We start from the raw sequence: 19,057 nt of genomic DNA on the forward strand, positions 1-19,057 counted from the left end.
TTTCCAACTTGGGGACTGCGATTCACTTTGTCCTTGTTAAACATGTGCTTTGGTATTTTTGCCTTTGTCTCACAGCAAAGGTCTATGACTCTGACCTTAATGCCACCTGACTCATTCTCCGCATGGCAAAGACTCCAGGTGGAGGAAGACAGATGGTGGTCCGCATCCTCAGCACGTGGGCTGTGGCAACAGGGGGCCGGGAGCGTGAGCCATGTGCCCAGGATTTACAGCCTTAGCTGCAGTGAACCCCTAGTCTCTGACGTTCCCTCGTCCCTGGTATTGCCATCGTCTCCAGGGTGACAGCCTTGTCCTTCTAGGCCATGCCATCCTAAAGGTATCGCTCTTCACTCTCTCCTTGGCAACTCGCTGATGCAAATGCCTACAAACCTCATACCTAATTGGGCCAAATTCAGTTTTTGGCCCTGACATTTTGTTAAAGTGTCATAGAATATATCACTTAAGAAAACAAATAAAATATGGTACTACACAGTCAATAAATGTACTGTAACCCCCTATCTAATTCTACATCTACAAGCTTGGAGTCTGACGTGATGAGCATGTCTGGAACAGACTGAGCAGCATTCTGTCATGAGACCAGCAGAGGAGGAGGATAAAGGGTTTGTGCTGGTTTAAATACATGCTGGCAAGTGTGAAATGCTTCATGAATGATGCAGGTAAGCTCAGTCCCGGCCGAAGCAGATCCTGTTGGTAAGGGAGGGGCAGAAACTCAGCTAGTGGCAGTTAGCAGAACAAAGAGCACTCGTGAGTGCCACTTCTGCACCGTGGAACATGCCCGCTTCAGCCAAATCCACAGGACTGCTGGCTTTTTAAACCATATGGGATCACAGAGACCATAGACAATCAGATGAAAGCTATCTCTGCAGGAAAATGCTCATATTTGCAGATAATTCCAGGGTTCCACTGATCCTCAAGGCCCAGCACGGCCACTTTGTGAGTTATCGGTCATTCAGGATTAATTATTCATGTAGTATTGGCGTGCACACGGAAAGAGGGACCGCGGAGTCCCATTCCAGTTAGATGGCAGCAGTAGTGCCATGAGAGGAGACCCCGTTTCACTACATACGTAGTAATCAGCAACAAACTAGGGATATTTCCCCCAATGTGTTCTGACCCATTAGCAATACAGATGTAACAAATGCACGAGGAGCAGTTTACCTAAGAATCCCATAATTATGTGAGCCGGCTCTTTAGTGACTTCTGAAAAGTTAAAGCAGATGTTTATAAAGTATCGCCAAGTGTGTAATCTAATAGCTAAACGGCAAAACTCTAGTGTTTTAATCAAGATGAACTAAAGTGAGGTGCTGCAGACTCCGTCTCCTCTTCACGTTAATTATTTGCTCTGTGATGACACTGTTTTCTGGGCAGAACTGACGCATCGGAAACAGAAAGTCACTGTTCAGTCTACTAAGTTGCTTTCCTTCTCCTTCCGGGAAATACCGAGGAGTTTTAAACGAATGAGACGGATTTGTAAGGTGCATCCTAACAGCGAAATCTAAGTTTTTTATCCAGATCTGTAACTAAAAGATAATACAAACACTAGAATTCAGTCTACTCCCCTTTTCCTTATCACAAACAACAAAAACAAAACAAAATCAGAGTTATGCAGAATGATCTGCTAACTTGTACGTGTGACCCTGAAAGCTTTGTAACACTATACAAGATTCTAACCATTAGGCTTTGAGTAAAAAATCATCATTAAAAATTACTTAAAATTATCTAAATACTTCCAGTGGCTGACGGTATTTATACAGATGCAAAAGAGGTGAAAAAAAAAAGTCACCATGCTGGCAAGTAATGAAATTCCATTTCTGCTCTTTGCACTTAAACTTTTCTCTGTGACCAGAGAATAACAGTAATTGACTGAAAGTGTCCAATGCTCATAGATGAACAATGCCTCTGACTGTAAGATTTTTTTCTTCTGTGCTACTTCAGTTCAGTAAAATCATAATAAGTCCAAAAGTATCTTCTTTGTAGCCCAGAAAAACATAGTAATTTAACGAGGCTAGAAAATACTGGCTAATTTAGCAAGCCTCATGCAGATGACAACCCTGTGGATTATTTCAATGGTCATGTGAGAATATATTAGGGAAAAGAAAAACAACTTGAAGGCAGGTAACATGAGCAAATGCAAATATATGCCATTTGGTCCTAAAGACTATGCCGACAGCAAGAATACACGAGTTCTTTTGCACAAAAACAATCTCCGAGGGAAAATTAATTTTTCTTTCAAAATAGCCTCCCGTGTTTTGGATCCCACCCACTTCACTTAGGCAATTCCATTAAGATGATACTCTCTGTCTGCAGTGAGACTTGCTTTCAAGTTACTGTTGACACAACCAAGTAGGGTAGGTGGCAAACTGATTTTCTGATACAATCTGCCATGATGGCTGCTGTTTATTGTGGAGTCTTCAAAATGCAATGTTTTCCCTCAAGAAATGCACATATACAAAATGATGCCAAATGCAGAGGTTTAAGGGAAGCTCTGCTTTGAATCAAGGGGATGAAGGTTATCCACAGCATGGGGTAAGGAGAAAGAGTTTGAACAGTAAGTCAGGATTTTTACTGTAGCAAACTTCCCAGGTCTCTCTGAAACCTCAGAGTATGTGATTTGTTTTGTGAGCTCTTTGCTATCAGGACATGAATCACATCTATATTCAAATAGATGAACCAAAACACTTTACAAAGTCAAATACAAATTATCTTAGACTGCACCACTGATGATACGAGTATAGATAAACAGAGGACTGATTAACTACCTTATATTTAAATGATTCAAAGTTTTGAGTTAATTTTATATAGGTAATTATTTCTCACATACAGTGGGAGTAAACTGAGGTGCTATTTTTGATTTATCCTCACACCTAGCTTTTCCTTTCACCTCTAGATGGCTCCCAGATCACTATCTCCAGCCCAAATTGCTTCTGAAGCTTCAACGTCCTCCTATATTTCTCCATTTAGATATGTCATAGGCTCTCCAAACCCAAATGCTCCAAACCGAATATAATATTTCTTCCTTAAATCTTAGCCTCCCTAAGGCACCACTCTCCAGCAACTTACTCATAAGAAGTCATCCTCAACACATCCTTATAAACAAATCAAGCTCTTAACACTGTATTCCTAACGTATTCTACCTTCCGAATACCTCTGAGAGTTCTACCCTCCCTTCTATTTCCACCCCTGCTGTGTTAGTGTGAACCTTCAACATGTCCCACCTGGAATTCTGTGATAAGCTTCTTCCTTCTCAGGTCCAGGGTTCCCTAAGCCTTCCTCCAACCTGGCGTCACTATGATCTTTCCAGAAGTCAAGTCCGGCCATGCAGTCTTTACTTAAAATTCTCTGAGCCTCTTAACCATTTTAAGGACAAAGTCAATGCAGGCTCTGGGGCCTTCTTTCTTCACCTGGCCCTTGCCTGCCTTTAGGCTCAAATTCTGCCATTTCCATGGGTGGTAAAATGAGGCTTGGGTCACATTTGAGATGGTTGTGTAGGCAGACTTTACCTTCGTATAGTAGAGAAGTACATTTGTTGCGTGATTTTTAAAAATTAGAATATATTACATGTAATTTTTTAAAACCAAAACTTTATGTGACATATTCCTCTAAACTTCAATGAAAAGCAACTTTAGTCAAGCAAAAAAAAAAAATTAAAAATTAAAAAATAAAGCAGAGAAATAACAGTAATGAAGAATAGATTTACATGTACAAAACTCTTACCCAATGTCTGCCGAAAAGATATCTTCCAACCTCTCGCCTCTTGAAATGAATCCGTTTTGAACACCAGGTGCATACTGTTATTGCTGCTCTTGACAATGGGTGGCAGCTTGGAACCACAGAACTTGCCAAGAAGGGGGTCACTGATGCTGGAACCATCGTAAACTGCCAGGTAGTCTTGGGAGCAAAAGCTGGAGGGAACCACATCAAAATCGATGAACCTGTGAAATAAACCTTGTTACCATTGATGTTCTCCATTTGGATTTCCATTAAGTCATACCTTTAGTTCTTGTCTAAAAAAAAATAGACAAGACAAAGGCTAAAAGCAGAATATCCAAGCTTTGTTTGACAGGAAATGTGAGAAACAATATACTGTTTTACTAATCAGTGCAAAAGTTTAGCCAAAATTTTTTGAGTGACTTTAACATGTCAAAAGGTATGATAAGCACTGGGGATAAAATGAATAAGATATGGTCCTGGACATCTAGGAGTTTACAGTCAAGGACATAGTAAGTCTATCTGAGATTAAGTTTTGATAAATTGAACTGAGATTTATTTATCATTTCAGCAACACTTTAGTTTTTTAATCTCATTAAAAGTATGGCATTTACTCTGTTCTTTTGTTATTCTGTGCCATCAAGTAGTGCTATCATTCTATTTTTTACTAATGGGAAGAATGCTAATAGAGTGGAAGGAATGCTGATTTTAGCATCATAGCTCCATTCTCATTCTCGCAGTCCGTTACTCTCTTTTAAAATGAAGTTTATAGTAAGGTTAACTGCAACAACATGCAAACATCAACCTTTGGTATCCACCATATAATAGATGTCTTCAAAAAAGACAAAACAAGTGATTGTTAATATCACTTTGAAAACCAGGAATATGAGATAAATTAGTTTTCATAAAGGCAATAAAAAAAAATATAAAAATCAGTGGTAGAAAAGAATGAATAGATTCTCAGGAGTCTCATTTGATTGCCATAAGCAGAAAGTCACTCCAGCTCATTGTGACAGTGCTGGGAAGCTCGCCACACCGCCCCAGCTCTGCCTTGCCTACACTCACCAGGGCTGTCCTTTTGTGCACACTGTGAGGCTGGACACGGCCCCAAGACTTGCTTTGGCCATGGAAATGGAAGCAGGAGTAGAAGCTATTACTTTTTGGAAAAATTTCGTAAAACTACTACTCAGTTTGTCACATTGCCTTCCCATGGCAATGATGGTCGTGGAAGCAAATGTAGAAATAAAGTGTCCGTCGACCTGAGCCACTGAGTGGCCATGATGAACAAAGCGTCTGGCTAGGCCACACTGGACATACTCATATGAAAAATAAACTCATCAGGTTAAGCTACTGTGCCTTAGGGTTGTTTGTTACCACTCATAGCCTGTCCTGACAGATACATCCCTAACTTTCTTTTATGGTCTAACATATTATTTAAATCTAGACCTAACGTTTTATCATTTCAAGTAACTATTCCCAAAGTTATCAAACAAACAAGGTTTCTTACATAGTTTTTCTTCAGATTTTATAGTGGGTTTATTATGGCTTATTTTTTTTTAAACTTGTTTAAATTATTTGATATCCTATCTTAATTTTTGTAGGTTTTTCTGCTTTCTCAGTTTTTTTATAGCAGCTGTAATAAATAACATAGAATATAGAATAATTTGAAAATATCTAATTAAAATACTTCCTTTTAATACCTTTAAGACAAAAATCAGTTAATTTTTTGATTAGCTGAATTTTTCAAACTGATGATGAAGAACAATATAAAAGAATTCTTTACCACATGTAACATTTAACACTTTTGTAAAAGAAGATGGGGGCAGAACAAAAGCTAAATAATAATTTCCGGAAACACTACATCCATTTTTATTCTCTATAAACAACACTTTTTTCCATAGCGTAAATCTACAAAAAAAATATAAAGGTTTGAGTTTCCAAGAGGACGCAAAGCTATTTTGGTGTTTTATTTTGCATCATTTCCCCAGGCGAGCAGAGGAGATACCAGGAAAACCTACTGACAGAAAATCTTATGTGACCGGCATATTTTGAGAGCGTTGATAGAAGGCTTTATATTTTACTAATGCCTACAACTTCTGCAGCACCTAGAGCAGTACGTTTCATAGAAAGTAGATTCTTAGAAAGAATATAATAAATAATTTTCTAAACATGCTAATGTGAACTTTGATTATAGTAAGCCCCAGGGCCCCAGCAGGAAACAGAAAAAAATACACACACACACACACACACACAACCCAGGTATAATCAATCCTACACATGTAAGAAACAAGCATTGTACCATAATGGCGAATGACAAGAACCATCCCTTATGCTCCATTCTGGGCAGGTGATCCCTTCACAGGCCTTGTGCTCCTGGCCACCTGGCAATTTTTGTTTATTTTTTGTTCCTAGCATCTAGAGAACTTTTTGTCCCTGGGGCACAGCTTCCTTAGAAATAGTTCCAGGTGAGATCTGCAGTTTCCTTCAGGGACCAGCCTATAGACCACCTACAAGAACCAAACTAAGCTGGATGAGACCTGTCTTACAGTCCATGGACCCATTTTACATACAGCACCCAGGAGGTAAAATGCAGAGGCCTTCTGATTTTTAGGGAGGGGTTGGTAGGAGTAGTCCTAGCCCACCAAACTTCTATTAAAAAACTCATGTTGTTGTGAACTATGCTAGCTTTCAGAGTTTTCCGTCACATGCTGGATATCACTGAAACACAAGAGTTAGAAATATGTCATCTTAGAAATATGTCATTTTGAACTTTATTACTCTGAAGAACTAACTGAAGGTTGTGTTTCCTTAATCAGACTTAAGAGTAAGTAGCGTTATGGGAGAATCTTAGTGATGATGTAAGATATCTCAGATAGCACCAGTTTAGAAGTGTTCTGATACACAAATAAAAATAAACTTCTTAAGTCATTAGAAAATTTATCCTTTCAGAGGTAGCATAGGGAAATATTAGAGACATGGTTTTGGAAAGGAAATCTGATACAGATTCAGATATTGACTCTTCATTTAATAGTGTATCACTTTGGGAACTTAATTTCAACCTTCTGAGCCTCAGTTTTCTCTTTGATAAAATGAGATTGATAATATATACCTCACATGATTGTTTTAAAAATTAAATAAAAGAATTATGGAAAGTGTTAATTTGTGTGTGTGTGTGTGTGTGTGTGTGTGTGTGTGTGTGTGTGTGTAAGTGCCAAACAAATGGAAACTGCTTTCTCTTGCCCTCCCCACATTCTTTGATTTCAAGACAGGCTTATAACTTTATACCCTGTTACATGAAACTCCTTTGAAATTGTTGAGAAATTATAGCAATCATTTTAAGAGGTGGAGTGCCTGTTTCCCCCACTTTACCATGTGCAGTTGGCTTGTGTAGAGGGTGGGAGGCCCACTTCCCAGGCTGATACTATGCAAGGACCTCCCTCTCCCTTTAGATTCCTGTCATTAACTGAATACATTTTCTATAGAGCTGAAACGATTTTCTTAAGAAGGTAGATTTGTTTCACGTACTTGAGCAGAATCACTTTGTCGTCGCTGACTGTGATGTTGTACAAACAGTGCATATTGCTGGGGTAATCTGAATAGGAATAGGAGGGGCTCCGGATGATTCCAGTGGAGAAGTGGAACAGACCTCCACAGACTGCAACAGAAGACGGGAGGGTGCAGAAAACAATTAGTTTTGAGATATTCTTTACTATTGTATCTTTTCCCTAAGAGATATAATAATTATTTGTCTTAAAGCAACTTAAACCTCTCTTTACTGTGTTTACAAATAATTCTGATTCTTCCACTGAGGTGGGGGTGGGGGAAAGAGACAGTAAGGGGTAGAAACTGTAAAGAAATTTTTCAGGCACACCTTGGAACAGAACAAGTCTGACTAAAATTAATGGTCAGAGTGAAAATAATGAGAAAGAATATTTCATGTGAAGGGATGTAACTGTCCTTTCTCTACACTTAATTCCCAGATTCAGAAAGATTATGGTGATAACTGGAAGTTTAGAAAAGGTACAGAATCCAAGGCATGTACTGGGCATGTGGACTCAGGAAGGTCTGTGACCTAGAAATCTTAAATAATACAGATTAGAGTCTCCTCTGTCAAAGCCAGACTATCAAAAAGGGAAATATGGGAAATCATTTTTGGAACATTTGGGTTTAGTTACCTCCGTGGGCTCAAATGCATAATAGCTCTGTGTATTTCTTTTTAGTTGTGAGATTGGTAAGGACCATACTTGCTACATTTGTATTACTAGTATCCAGCAAGCGTGAGGACAGGCCCATTCCCCACCCTGACTCCAACAATCAAATGCCCAGAGCCCTTAGTTACTACCATCAGTCAATAAAACAACAGCCATAAAACTTTAATAAGTCCATTAAAAAATAAGATAATTATTATTTTTGCTCAGACATACATAGGAGAATCAGGTTGTGCCAACTAATGACAGAACGTGCCCTACTCTCATTGCGGTTTATATTTATTTATTTTGTGATTCCAAAATTAGAAAAGGGCCAGTATATTTTGATGCTAGTTTTACAGTTTATATACTACCAATGGACATATTCCACTGATATCCCTTAGAAATGTGAAATAAATTGTGGCTGCCATTTAAGGCTATTTATTTATTTATATATTTAGCCTCAGCTGAGCCCACTTTGTGGGAAAAGCTATTCTCTATACGCCCACAAGTATTCATGTGCTAAGACCTCCGAGGACATTTGTAGTGAATTAAATGTCAGATTTGTGTACCCATTACTCCATTTCATCTTGTACACAATTATGTGGTCTCTAAAAGCTTATCAAAGCCTAAATAACTCCCAAATTTGTACACTGTAGGGATCTGAAATCTTAATATCAACGACATTCTTCATTTAAAGTGAGACTCTCGTAGGGGGTATGTGAAAACTTGTATAGTGTTTTAGGAAAATGAGGGATTAAAGAGTAAAAGAATATGAAGCAGGGATGTAACTCTCTAAAACACCAGTTGCACCAAGAGAATAAAAGAAATCAACCTTTTTTCTTTATGTAACAAGGCAACCGGGGGGAGGAGTGTTCACTGCTCAGTTCTACTCTGTGCCAACAGATCCACAAAGCCAGACTACTGGACTTCAGAAATGGGGCTCAGGACTCAGGTAGCAGCTCATGTGAATGAACTGCGAAGGCGTTTTTCATGAGTAAGTAAACATGTTCAGTCTTCTCTGTAGATGGAAACAGTTATTTATATAAAGATAATTATTTAAGTTTCTACTTTTAGCAGTGGGTTTGGTCAAGATAAAACAAAACAAAGACTTTGCATGATTTGTGTGCTCATTTCACTGAGGCTGGGAAGGGTGATGCAGGAAAAATGCTGTGAGCAAACCAACCAACCAGGTTTATTATAATGCAGGAGAGGAAAAGACTATCAAAATAGGAAAATATAATCTGATGATTTTCAAATAAACATAGATCGAATTGTCTATAAAGAATGAAAAGATCCTGGTAGCTACAAAGACCTTGGCCCAGTCTGTGAGCGGTCTTCCCATTTGCCTTTGATACAGAGAAGTTGCAAATTATAACAGAGTTGAATACATCGATCTTTCCTTTTCCTTTAAGGCTTGTACTTTTTGTATGTTGTTAAAAAGAAATCCTTTTCTTCCAGAAGATCATAAAGATATTCTCTTACATTTGTCCTAAATTTATACAATGTTGCTTTTCACATTAGCAAAGTGACTTGGGAAAATGAAATGACACCTGGATAGTCCAGGCCAAAAAGTCACCTTTATGCAATATATACACAACTAAAGATACCAGGAACATTCATTTTAACTTAAATTGTCAAAATAAATCTCAATCTTCCATTTGATTTTCAAAGAAAGTTGGTGATGTACAAATTGTAACTAAAAATCTTTATGGAAATCACTCGAGAAGAAAGTAAAATTCCATACTACATCGCTGTAAATACTCACAGGTTATCCTATAGGAAAACTTGAATCCCAAGTCGGTGGTGTGGGAATTGGAGTAGAAGTTAAGCAGCACTGGGCCAGAGATGGTGAGAGGAGACAGGATCTCGTCACCACACACGGTGGCAAAGGGTGTGGAAGCCACGCTGTGACCCCTGATAATGTGCACACCGTCATTGTCACAGCCTCCCGTTACCGTTGAGCGAGCTGTACAAAATGTGGAACAACCAGCATTTTAATCAGAAGCACTGTAAACAATCAATGTAATGAAGATTCATGCAATTTAAATAGAAATGAAAATGAGAGTCAGGAGCTATTTCGGTACGTCATCATTTTAACTTGGTTTCCTGATGAAATGATGTTTGCCCTAGTCACAAAACAAGTACAGGTACGAGAACACAGGGAGAAATTCACGACAGAAAAATCTCACTTTGAAACAATCCAGACTTGTCTTTCTTTATCCAATGGTTCTTTAATTCAATGATTACAAACTGGAGACAATTTTGCCACCCAGGGCCATTTGGCAATATCCAAAGGCATTTTCTACTGCCGTGCTGGGGTGCGCTCCTGGCCTGGAGCAGGCACAGCCCATGGATGCTGCTAAATATGCTGCAAACTCAGAGCAGCCTCACAGCCCTCCCTCCCCAGCCACAACAAAAGTCACCTGGCCCCATGTGTCAATGGTGCTGCCAGCGAGAAACCCGCTGTAACTCAAAGCTTATGACAGATACGGAACGCCCATCATGGAGAGATATTTAGAAATGTCTAAATATCTGGGTGTTTATTGAACACCCATTATCAATGTTCACACAAGCAATATGGTTGTAAAACATATATTGTCATTTTGTTTTCTAATTCTAAAACAAATGTATATTGCAAGCTATCCCAAAGAGAAATAAAAAACAGAATAAACAAAAAATTAAAAAGCTTGTTATTACCATGACTTATCCAGCCATTTTATAGTTGAATTATGTTGTTAAAACATTAATTGGAATCATACTGGGCATGACCTTTCATAACCTAATTTTTACTAATGTAAAATAAGATGAAATCATGCTACTTTATGTGATTAAATATTCTTCTAAAATGTTAAATTTAATGCATATATTAAATTATAACATATAGATGTGCCATTCCATGTTCAATTATTCCCCTATGCTTGATAATTCTATCTTTTCCACTTTTCTTGTGATTAAAAATGTTGTCAAACATTCTGTACATAAATATTTGTGGAGGTTTCTCATTATTTCACTGGTATAAATTTTCAGAAGTTGAGTTACCGGTACTGAGGTAAGTTTTTCTTTTTCCGATTTGTCAGATGGCCTTTTGATAAGGTATCACCAACTCACAGTGCCACAGCACTTCCGACAGCTGACGCTTCCCCCAGTTCTACATTTTCATCACCTTGCAGGGAAACTCTGTACCCATTAAAAACCACTCCCCACTTCCCTCTCCCTCTTCATGGCTCTCCCACTCCTGCCTAACCAACCACTAACCTATTTACTGTCTCTATGGATTTGTCTGTTCTGGCCATTTCACATAAACAGAATCATATGATATGCAGCCTTTTGTGACTGGCTGCTTTTACTTAACATAATGTTATTGAGGCTCGTCTGTGTTGTAGCCTGTGTCAGTACTTAATTCCCTCCAAGGCTGAACAGTACTCCATTGTATGGACAGACCACATTTTGCTTATCATTCAGCAGCTGATGGACATTTGGTTTGTTTCTACCTTTAGGCTGTCATGAATAATGTGGCTACGAACATTCGTGTACAAGGTTTTGAGTGTATACATGTTTTCAGTTCTCTTGGGTATGCAAGTAAGAGTGGAATTGCTGACTCATATGATAACTTCCTACTTCATATTTTGAGGGCCTATCAGACTGTTTGCCAAAGAGGCTGTGCCATATTTTCACCCCACTGGAAATGCATGAGGGTTCCGATTTCCCACATTATTGCCTTGTGATTGTCTGTATTTTTTTTTTTTTTATAGCCATCATTGTGAATATGAAACAGTAGCTCACCACAGTTTGGATTTGCAAATCCCTATGGCTAATGAAGCTGAGTGTCTATGTATGTCCTAACTGAAGAAATGGTTACTTAGACCCTTTGCTATTTTAAAATTGAGTTATATGCCTTTCTATTGTTCTGTTGTAAGAGCTCTTTTACATTCTGGATATTAGCACGATCACATGTTTTTATTTCTCTTGGGTAAATACCTAGGTGGGGAATCACTGAGTCATAGATTACGTGTGTATTTAATTCTATAAGAACTGTCAATCCATTCTTCCAAGTGGTTAAATCTGTATACAGTCTCATCAGGAATGTATGAGACTTCCAGTTGCTCTGCATGCTTGCCAATCTTTGGTATTGTCAGTCTTTTTAATTTTAGTCATTCTGGTATGTGTAAAATGGTACCTCAGTGTGATATTTAATTTACATTGCTCTGATGACTAATGATATGGAATACTTTTCATGTTCATTTATAAACAACAGAAAAACACTTTCATTTCATACAGATGTCAAATTGAACATATATCTAACACCCCCCAACACACACATGTACGCGCACGCACACACATACACACATACACACAAACTTTATTACTTATAAATTCCCCATTGGAATCGAACAAAACGACATGACAATATTTTATACGGTTGCATACTATGACATGGTGGACTCTGAAATCAGACTGTTTGCTGTTAGAACACTCTTAAAAATTAAAAAATTTATGATATACATTTACTTTATAATTTCAAGTCTGCTGGTCATAGACCTTTCTTCAAGAGTGGACATGTGACTTAAGCCAATCCAATTAGGGTAAATTTTAAGACCCTTGTTGGGAAGTCTGGAATAGACAGTAGTATGCTGGTAAATATAACAAGCAATTCTCTGAGGGGGGAAAATAAAGCCCTGATTTGTAGCCTTTGCCAATTTCCACGGTATAAATACTCCCCCTATAGCCAATTTCGAGCTGCCAACATGAGGTTGTTAAATGCAGAATGTGGAATAGAGGAGCATGTTTGACTCTTTCAAGATGGTCTAAGCGAACTCCTGCGTGCCATGGGTTAGCTGCCGTCTCTCTTCCTGATGTGCAGGAGGAGCACACAACCCCACTGCTGCCAGCCTACAGCCAGGAGAGGAACCAGCCTCAGGGGGAGGAGGGTCACAGTACCTGGGGAGCACAGGTGAGACCAGAAAAGGTAGAATACTTGATGACAAAATTAAAATGCTAGAATAAGCAGATTTGAGGCACATCTAACTTTGAGGTCTTCCAGAAGTAATGTCAATAAATTATCTTTTTATGTTTAAACCAGGTTGAATTAAGTTTTCTATTAATGGTACCATAAAAATCCATAACCAATATAGTATGGATTAGTATAATCTAATCATAATTATAGTAGCTATTATTTTTTTACAGAACCCCGCCATCCTGAGCACTGTTGATAGATTGATCGATAACTCCGAGGTGGAACATCACACCTGGCCCAGGCCAGTCAGGTGTGCTCGAATCATAACTGAGTAAGAGAGAGTCAACAGTAGGAGCCAAAGGTGTTCAACCTAGGACATGTCGGCAGTCGTCTCCCGATGAGGAAAGGAAGGCAGACAGTCATAAGGGAATATGAGACTGTCATGCAGACAGCAGCAAAAGCGGGGGAGGGCGGGGAGCAGCATTCTGAAGGACGCCTGTTTCTGCCTGCATTTGATCCGGAAGCCCGTCACTCCCCTTCTGGGTTTACATCTCCCTTTGAGGAGATGAGATGACCCTGTGTCCTTCCTTCAGGCCCTCATTTATACCTACACTAACTTGAACGTAATCTGCCACCTTAAACTGAAAGAGTCTTGAATGCATTTTTTTTTAACATATATTTACATTAAAAAGTTCCCTTCCCTTTTTAGATCTGAGTATCACCTTACGTAAAATTGATATTTTTATCAGAAAATATCTATGCAATTTAAGTCTCAAGTCATTTTAGGAAAATATTTGGCTCCTCAGCTAAATTTCTATCTAGCTTACAGAAATCTTGAGATATCAATTCAAGATATATTTATTAAATTAACCTCAAAGAATTCCTTCATTTTGAAAATCCTGGAATAGAAAGGCTTCTAATTGGGCATAAATCTACAATTTAAAAATATGAAATACTTAATTTCAATGACCTCATATAATTAGAAGCAATATGATGTTGGAAAAACAGGACAAAGAAGAAATAGTCTAAACAGATTCATGGTTTAAATATTGCCAGAATTTGTCTGCAAGACACCAATAGCTCCACTGGAATTTTAAAAATTTAAAGTATGTGAATTTGAGGAAAAAAATGTTGTGCATTAATTACAAAAATACCTTTAGGCAGAAAAAATATATAAAATTGCAAAACCAAAATGACAAAATGAAAAGAAATATCGCTAATGCTAGATTAAAATCCTGGTGTCACTTTGGTCAAATGGCTTGCTATGCAGGTGTTCTTTTTAGTTTTTAAGTTGTTGGGCGAATAATATAGACTATCACAGTAATCGTTGTTTTATAAAATTATGGAAAGCCTGTGAAAAATAAGGTAAAGTGTGCCATATGCTTGATTATTCTTCCAAATAACTAAAAGAACTGGTTTAATTATAGAAAGGTCTACCAACATAGAGATGATATATCTATGTTGAGATATAACCATAACTCATGAACTACTTACAAAAGATTTGTGTACAACAGTAAGGAAGTTGGGCAGGGAAGAGGCAGAGGAAGTAGAGAGGAAATTTTTTTTTTTATTTATTTAAAAATTTTTTCTTAATTAAAAATTATTGGGGTGACATTGACTAAGAAAATCAAATAACTTTCAAATGTACAATTCAATAGTGTGTCATATATATATTGCATTGTGTGTTCCCCACTCAAGGTTAGATTTTCTTCCTTCACCAAATATTTGACCTGTTTTAACCCTATTCATCTTCCCCCACTTCCCCAGAGGGAATTTTAATTTTTTTGTAGATAGCAACAGATTATCAATTAACTAAACAAACCACTGAAGATAACAACCTCATTCTCAAAGCCCGACTCAATAAATTATGAAAGTTATGATATCTGGCAAGTTGCTTGATGGATTAAAACATTCTTATAGTTTTTCCGGTAGTCATTTCTTTAAGGTGGTTGTCCTTCAAAATTTTTCCACAAGAAATCAAACATTATATAATATTAGATCTTGTAAAGTTACCTAAAATCTAAGAGCATATCAAGGATTAGCAAAAACCAGGTAATATACAAGAAAATGAGATAAAGATGTCATTAAGCACCAACTAATTCACACACATACATCCTTTGCTCTAGCTCTACATATCACATCATTGCAGCAGATCAAAGATATCAGCCTGATTCTTCAATGAGAAGACACTGGTGACAAAGACTACAGGCATCAGAAAATAATGATATTAAACACTTTTCCATAATCATAGGGGAATCGATTGAATATATAATCAAAATATATACAAAACTCTCAAGTAGAATATGTATAATCAAACACAACTAGGATGATTGACTTCTAGGGAGAGAAAAGGACTCAGTCAAGGTTTGGAAAAAGTTCTTCAAGAAGCAAGATGGATATCAAGATTGAGTTTATGGTCAAGGGGCAGCATTCAATCAGACATATGAGAACTTGTAGGAAGAGAAGTACCTGCAATTTGAACACTACTTTCTCCTTGGACTACAGCCCATGTCATGGGACAAGGAGCTACAGTCATTCTTAATTCTATCTTCAGTAAACGATTTCATGTATATTTATAACTGAAAACTCTGAGGGGCAAAATGATCCTCTAGGATTTGTTTTTATGAGTATTTTCCACCCTTCGAAAAAACTTTAAAACACATTTATTGTTTGAAATGAGTAAGGCTCTAGTCAACGTACTGAAATATCATTTTTAACATATTGGACTTTATTACAGAGCAATGTTCAATTCCATCATGATTCCAAGAATTTGGAGAGAACTGAAAGAACACTAAGGATGAGTAATTCAGCACATGGTATCAACTTGTGGAACCTAGACTGGGACTGCAATTTTTTCCTGAGAGTCATAGGCAGAGAGGCAGAGATGCCGGAGAGGAAAAGATAGGGAAAAATTCTTTTGGATGTAATATTTTGATATTGTAGATAAGATAAAGTCTTTTCAGTAAAGTAGCAAAAGGCTCTAGGGAGAGGAAGGTGAATTAGGGGGCAGCAATGAGAGAGATCCGTTGTTAGTCTAATTAACTTTGCTCCAAGGGGCTTGGAGTCTTGTCAGCAATGGAGGACATGATTGAGTGGGACAGAGAAGCATGTGCTAGTATGAAGCTAAGCTCCGTGGAGTGTGCAGGCCAGAGTCTCAGAACACAGGCAAGTGAAGAATCTCTCATAACCAAAATATCTCCTCTAGTGCTCAGCCAATTTGAATAAAATAGCAATAGGAGCTATTTCATAAGAAGCATTGCCCAATATTTTCTAAAATAATGAATTGCGAATGCGCCTACATTCTGATTTCTTTAGAAACAACTGAGAAAACAAAGAGAAGCAATGGTAAGAAATTGAGTAATGCTGGGGTTTTTTTTTTTAACTTAGATTAAATTGGAAGAAATGTGAACTAAGACAACTAACAAAACTCATTTTTTTTTTCTGCTTCTTGGTGAAAAACACAGCAAAAGGAAAAAATAAAACTAAATTTTCTTTCCTTTTTCCTGTTAGTTTTATAAAAGATGTAGCCTATAAACCACGACTGCTAAGTTAATAAAAGAAAATTCAGGCAAATATTATGGACTTTCTATCTGGCTGTTCTGGAAACCTAGCCCTATTCCTTAGGGCTTTTGAGGCCTTCCCTAGGGGACACTGAGCAAAAGCATTTGCCCTTCTTCTGTGCTAAGGTTCTACTCTACCCAATTTTTATTAAGAGATACCCTGGTTCTGAGAAAGACTGAGTTCAGAATTTGCCTAGATGTAGGATCTTTTAGTTAAGAATTTCTAAACCCCTCATTATCAGCAAGGTGAATTAATGTTATTCAATTTTAATGAAAGAAAAATCAAGGTATAGAAGGCGTTCACTTGCCTTAGGTTACTTCATCTATTAAGTGCTTTATCTATGAAGTAGAAACAACCAACCAACCAACCAAACAAACAAACGAAAAGGCCCATAATCTTTCCAGCAACTGAGAGATATCTACTTGGCCACGGAAATAATGAAAATACAACAAAAATATACTTTTAGACTGTTCAATATGTGGGAAAATAAAATAAGTATTTATTTAATGACATCCAATTCCAAAATAAGTACAAACATTGATAGTTTTTCATCCTTTGCTGTAAGCTTTTGCCTGTTTCTCGTGTTTAATTTTTGACCAAGGGGAATATTTTGAATTTGTCAATTCCCTATTTTGCTTAAAAACATTTGAGGACACTGTTAAGAATACCAAAAGCTATTTTAGTCATTCAGGAAAAAAAAAAAAAGAGAGAGTTGCCTTGTAAATGCTCAAAGGAAAATTTATTCCATGACTTTTAACTGATTTCATTGGAATTTTTATACTAAAGCAGTGATTGTATAGAAAACGAGTCTTTAGTTTATAGAATGAAGAGCATTGGAAATGTAATAATAATGAGAAAGAGAAACTTAGGCCAACATAAGATATCATAATGTACTTTTAGAGCAACTTACTGTAGTGGAAAGTAGGTCACTGAACCTTTGTAACCGTCCTGAAGGGAAAGCACCAGTGTGTAGGTGAATAATCAACATATGAGCCTGAAGAGAAGCCTCTCCTGAACCAGCTGTTGGTGTTTAGCAAACACAATGTATAGACAAGTAAGTTTCCTTTTAGTATTGTGTAGCCGGGGGTGGGTTGGGGTGGGAGGGCATCTTTTTCTTGCCAAGACACCTTTTGTGCTCATGGCCCATCAAAAAAAAAAAAAAAAAAGACCTAGAACCTTCATTTCTACCTAGGTCGACGCTGGCTCTGCTGGTATGTTGGGCTCAGAAATACTTAGTCATTTGGACATAGTCTCTCAGAAATAGTTTCTATGGCCTCTAGTAGCAAGAAAGGCCAATGCTCCTGCAAAAAAAAGCTGTGATTTTTCTCGAGAGCAATTCTGTTTTATTACACTATGCTGCACACGAGTCTCTCAGGCTCACTTTAGAAGGAATAAAAGGTCATTTTCACTGTAGCTAATGAATCTCAGCTTATTGGTGGTATTCAATGAATGTCAGCATTGATATGATTAGTGATATGAATCTAATTATAAAATAAATTTGATTAATGTTGCCCTTTTTTGGGAAGTGTCATAATTCTATTAAACTATAGCCAGAAATTACTCACTTAGCAGTTGGAAAATGCTGAGTACTTGTAATATTGGAATTATCACAAGGCATTATCATAAAGATATTATCTTATTAAAAAAATCAGTCTTTTCAACTGAGCGATGATTAGCAAATCTATTAGTAGAAGCAGAAATCACTTAATCTGCAAAACCAAATATCTGCTCTCAGGGTAGTCGTATCAAGGCACGTCTGGAGACCCTGACTTGTAGCAGCAAAAATAACAAAACAATGACCGCTTTGATGAATTATAGTTTACAAAATATGTTTCTACAGGCATTATCTGACTTTCATAACTATTTTATATTTTTTAAAAAATAAAAATGATGATCGGAAACAAAGATTAAGTAGTTTGCACAAAGTCACGTGACTCGTAAGTGGCCAACGTGGCACTGGGACTCCCCCTAAAGTGCTGTTCTCTCTCTCCACACCCCGTGACAGGTATTCCAGGGTGTGCTTGCTCGTCCACCCCACCTAGTCAAAGAAACTCAGGGAGCCACTGTTTGGTTCAGCACGGGTTCCCTTGTAATAATACCATACCACTGGTATCGGCAGAGCTATTTGCGGCTATATTATATAGTGTATCTCCTAGAGTCTTCTTTTCAACTCTAAATGATATTGGCATATGAAATTTTCGTGTTTACATAATTTAATGAGAAAAAAATGCCCATGCAAATGCCCATACGGTCCAAGCCACATGTTTTTTTCTGTTATTAAAACAACTTTCCCCTGGATACAAAGATAATAGAAAAGGTCTAAAGAAGAACATGAGTGTCATAATCTATGGCACTGTGGTGACACCTCTTCCAGGACTGCTTAAGAGCCTTAAAGATTTTATTCATGCAAATGGTATTTTAAAGAGAAAACGGAATCATTTTAACATTTTTCCTTCTCCTGATACTATATATATCATAAACATCTTTTTATATTACTGGGATTTTGTGCTGGCAAATGCTAAGAAGATTTTATTTTACTTCATATTCCATTTTTACAGTGACATACATCAATTCATGCTTGGCATTTTCTAGCTAGCATATGTGTCCAAAACCACAAACTTGTAGC

General features: G+C 37.4%; 1 protein-coding gene across 3 annotated transcripts in view; it reads right to left on the reverse strand.

Annotated features, from left to right (window-relative positions):
• The window catches only part of CUBN (cubilin), a 235,745-nt gene that overhangs the window by 30,601 nt on the left and 186,087 nt on the right, over positions 1-19,057 (reverse strand). For all 3 annotated transcript variants that reach the window (XM_015585634.2, XM_025043437.1, XM_025043438.1), the window contains exons 57-59: positions 9,682-9,882; positions 7,252-7,381; positions 3,733-3,950 (exon numbers count right to left, since the gene is read on the reverse strand). In XM_015585634.2, coding sequence (XP_015441120.1) covers positions 3,733-3,950; positions 7,252-7,381; positions 9,682-9,882 — 549 coding nt within the window. The remainder of the gene's footprint in view (positions 1-3,732; positions 3,951-7,251; positions 7,382-9,681; positions 9,883-19,057) is intronic.

Source organism: Pteropus alecto, unplaced genomic scaffold (genome assembly GCF_000325575.1).
Source record: "Pteropus alecto unplaced genomic scaffold, ASM32557v1 scaffold11, whole genome shotgun sequence".
Lineage (NCBI taxonomy): Eukaryota > Metazoa > Chordata > Mammalia > Chiroptera > Pteropodidae > Pteropus > Pteropus alecto.